This window comes from Bufo gargarizans, chromosome 8 (assembly GCF_014858855.1).
Source record: "Bufo gargarizans isolate SCDJY-AF-19 chromosome 8, ASM1485885v1, whole genome shotgun sequence".
In the NCBI taxonomy this organism is placed as follows: domain Eukaryota; kingdom Metazoa; phylum Chordata; class Amphibia; order Anura; family Bufonidae; genus Bufo; species Bufo gargarizans.
The window spans coordinates 192093064-192097096 of record NC_058087.1 but is presented as its reverse complement, the minus strand read 5'-3'; the positions used below and the strand labels follow the sequence as shown (position 1 = coordinate 192097096).

At 62.0% G+C, this 4033-nt stretch overlaps 1 protein-coding gene across 2 annotated transcripts; it reads right to left on the bottom strand.

Moving 5' to 3' along the window:
- Window positions 1–453: 453 nt before the first annotated feature.
- On the bottom strand, window positions 454–3833 carry DCTPP1 (dCTP pyrophosphatase 1). Of its 2 annotated transcripts, none has more exons than XM_044304240.1 (4): window positions 3680–3833; window positions 1722–1791; window positions 1442–1552; window positions 454–1154 (listed from the first exon to the last, which is right to left on the bottom strand). In XM_044304240.1, exons 2-4 carry the CDS (start codon window positions 1775–1777, stop codon window positions 890–892), a joined length of 432 nt encoding a protein of 143 aa, XP_044160175.1. In that variant the 5' UTR covers window positions 1778–1791; window positions 3680–3833; the 3' UTR covers window positions 454–889. The 2 variants fall into 2 exon arrangements, with proteins under 2 accessions (XP_044160175.1, XP_044160174.1); XM_044304239.1 differs by lacking the exon at window positions 3680–3833 and adding an exon at window positions 3639–3667.
- Window positions 3834–4033: the final 200 nt, after the last annotated feature.

Below are 4033 nucleotides of genomic sequence, written 5' to 3'. Positions count from 1 at the left end.
GTCCTTGCAGCGGGAGCGGTGAGGTCACCAATCATAATACCGCGCCCTTCCTGAGTCCAGAGCGCACGATCCCTCTCACACTAAGGGACGCGCTCGTGTAAAGAGCCCTAAGGGGCATGAGGCCTCCACACTGACCGCCTGGAGCTTCGGATGCACACTGCAGGGTGGTTGTTGGTTTTAACCGTTCTTACGGGCGGACGATGCTGCGTTTCGCGATGCGCAGGGTAAAGCCTGCATTTTGCTGTACGGATGTTGTGGTGGTGGCGGCAGTTTGTCTGCTGGACACAAGGGCCACACGTCTCATCAGAACAGAATGTGCTGTGAAAATACCCAAAGCTCAACACAGGGAGAGCACCACAGCAAAACCGGCGATACCGTGCACATCAAGCAAGGCGCCGGGGGCCTTCTACAGCCGGTGGTCTCCTGCACGTGAAGATGGAACCCACAACCTGCTGAGATCAAGCGATTTAATGCAGGTAATAAAATCAGTCAGAACATGAAGGGCTCGCACCAGGCCCCAAAATGGCTACATTTCCACAATCCCCCCCTATACCATACTCCAGACCGAGTCAGCTGCAGTGTCTAATGGGGGTGCTGATGCCTAAAGACATCACAACCGTCAGTGAAGAGTCAGCTCACAGGACAAGGCACAGGATGACCACCAAGTGCTCTGAAGATGAAGCTGCTTCCTGTGACAGCTCAGCAGCGATGAGGGTGACCGCAACCACCGAGAAGGTCGAGAAGCCGCTTCCTGTCCCGGATTAGACTTCACTTCTCATATTTGCAACTTAGGAGAATAAAAACCACTAAACTGTACAGATAAAACCTAAAAGGAGGACCTTCTGAGGACATGTGGGGGGGGCACCAGTCCACGATATACCGGGGGCTCCTAACCCTGCTGAGGCCCCCCGCTGCTGGCCTGCTCCTCCTCCCTGTACTCTGTGTATTTCTTGGCACTGCCTTGCACCCGATCCACTGGATACTTCTTGGCATTCAGCTCCATCTTGGTGAGGACGGCGCGGGGAAGATCCACGTGACACTTCTCCGCTAGTTCCAGGAGGTAAATGAGGACATCGCTCAGCTCATGGCGAAGAGACTCTTTCTGAGATGGTGTCCAATCAGGGAGGCCTTCTGAGACCTCTCCCCTCCACTGACTGCAGAGACAAAGGCAATTTACAGATACGAGACCCACGACCACCTACAGCAGACCCAAGCCTCGGCACCCCATCACACACAGGAGATGAGGCCCCCAACATCCCAGGATCTCTCAGAGACTGAGCCCCCTAAACATATAACCGCTCAGGATCTGACCCCTTGACATGCCCACTACTCCCACAAGACTAGGCTCCCCAACATGCCACCACTTACAGGCCCCAAGCTGCTAACCAATTTTGCAGATGTATTGACACCCCTTCCATTTACAGACACAGTGAATGCTTACAAGAGTTCGGCCAACTCTCCGACTTCCCCGACCAGAGCGAGCAGAAGGTTCCTGGGTTGATGAAACTTATTCCAGTCTCTCTCAGCTGTGAAGCAGGACTGGAGGCGGCGACTGTGGAGGAGAAGACGCACGCCGTCACTACCGAGACATCAAATCACAGCGACCTGTGCTATCGGGGGCCCAACCACCCCTGGGGGACCCATGAGGGAGCACCAGAGGGCGCGGGGTCAGGACTACATTGGCCGGGACATGGAGGCCCCAATCCCCAACACCTCCTCACATGTCCTCCATGCTTGGGGAATCGCTGAAGCAGAATTCTGTCCGGGGGTCACTCATCGTGTTCTGGAGACCTGAGGGGGAAAAAAGACGCCATTACAACCGGGGGTGCAGACAAGGGAACCCCCACAGCGCCATAGACCACCCCGGACACAAGGGCCCCCAACATTATCACCACACCATCCCCAGTTGTACTCAAACCTCTACAACCCCCACAATCCCCAGACACAGCCACCCCCAACATCCTCCTCGCACGGACCCCGCACCCCCCGCCATTCTCCCCACAAAGACATTGAACACCCCGCCATTCTCCCCACACGGACCCCCGCCATCCTCCCCGCACGGACCCCCAACATCCTCCCCGCACGGACCCCACATCCTCCTCGCACGGACCCCCAACATCCTCCTCGCACGGACCCCCAACATCCTCCTCGCACGGACCCCCAACATCCTCCTCGCACGGACCCCCAACATCCTCCGCCACCCTCCTCACACGGACCACAGACCCCCGCCACCCTCCTCGCACGGACCACAGACCCCCGCCACCCTCCTCGCACGGACCCCCGCCACCCTCCTCATACGGACCACAGACCCCCGCCACCCTCCTCGCACGGACCCCGCCATTCTCCTCACAAAGACATTGAACACCCCGCCATTCTCCCCACACGGACCCCCGCCATCCTCCCCGCACAGACCCCCAACATCCTCCTCGCACGGACCCCCAACATCCTCCTCGCACGGACCCCCAACATCCTCCTCGCACGGACCCCGCACCCCCCGCCACCCTCATCACACGGACCACAGACCCCCGCCATCCTCCCCGCACAGACCCCCAACATCCTCCTCGCACGGACCCCCAACATCCTCCTCGCACGGACCCCGCACCCCCCGCCACCCTCATCACACGGACCACAGACCCCCGCCACCCTCCTCGCACGGACCACAGACCCCCGCCACCCTCATCACACGGACCCCCGCCACCCTCCTCATACGGACCACAGACCCCCCCCTCTCGCCAGACCCCGCCACCCTCCTCGCACGGACCCCGCCACCCTCCTCACACGGACCACAGACCCCCGCCACCCTCCTCACACGGACCACAGACCCCCGCCACCCTCCTCACACGGACCCCCGCCACCCTCCTCACACGGACCACAGACCCCCGCCACCCTCCTCACACGGACCCCCGCCACCCTCCTCACACGGACCACAGACCCCCGCCACCCTCCTCGCACGGACCCCGCCACCCTCCTCACACGGACCACAGACCCCCGCCACCCTCCTCACACGGACCCGAACCCCCACCACCCTCCTCACAGACCCCGAACCCCCTCACACGGACCCCCGCCACCCTCCTCGCACGGACCCCCGCCACCCTCCTCGCACGGACCCCCGCCACCCTCCTCGCACGGACCCCCGCCACCCTCCTCGCACGGACCCCCGCCACCCTCCTCGCACGGACCCCCGCCACCCTCCTCGCACGGACCACAGACCCCCGCCACCCTCCTCGCACGGACCCCGCCACCCTCCTCACACGGACCACAGACCCCCGCCACCCTCCTCGCACGGACCACAGACCCCCGCCACCCTCCTCGCACAGACCCCCGCCACCCTCCTCACACGGACCACAGACCCCCGCCACCCTCCTCGCACGGACCACAGACCCCCGCCACCCTCCTCGCACGGACCACAGACCCCCGCCACCCTCCTCACAGACCCCGAACCCCCTCACACGGACCCCCGCCACCCTCCTCGCACGGACCCCCGCCACCCTCCTCGCACGGACCACAGACCCCCGCCACCCTCCTCGCACGGACCCCGCCACCCTCCTCACACGGACCACAGACCCCCGCCACCCTCCTCGCACGGACCACAGACCCCCGCCACCCTCCTCACAGACCCCGAACCCCCTCACACGGACCCCGAACCTCCGCCATCCTCCCCGCACCCCCAGCCTCTTACACGTGCACTAGCAGCGATCACATGCAGGAGGCGGGGCCAATACTTCGTTTAAAACACCGCGCCAATGAGCGACATCCGTACACAACCGGTCACGTGATCGCGTGAATTCATTATTAGGCGTCACAAAAAAAGGCGTTACTATCTCCATGGAAACTGTCCGTCTCCTCTCAGACTCCTAGATCCAGTGTCACTGGTGATGGGCGGGACTAACCCCTGTGTTCATGGGCGGGGCTTATTACAGATGGTGCTCACATGCCCCTCCCACATATTATACATCTGACACTATTATATCAATGAGCACTGAGACTCAGAACATACAGGTCATGTGATCCGTGACTGAGACTCAGAACGTAC

Coding starts and splice junctions, on each gene's coding strand:
- DCTPP1 (XM_044304239.1), bottom strand. Junction 1,553..1,721: donor TCCCCAAGCATGGAGGACAT/GTGAGGAGGTGT, acceptor TCTCCTCCACAG/TCGCCGCCTCCAGTCCTGCT. Junction 1,155..1,441: donor GGAGAGTTGGCCGAACTCTT/GTAAGCATTCAC, acceptor TTGTCTCTGCAG/TCAGTGGAGGGGAGAGGTCT.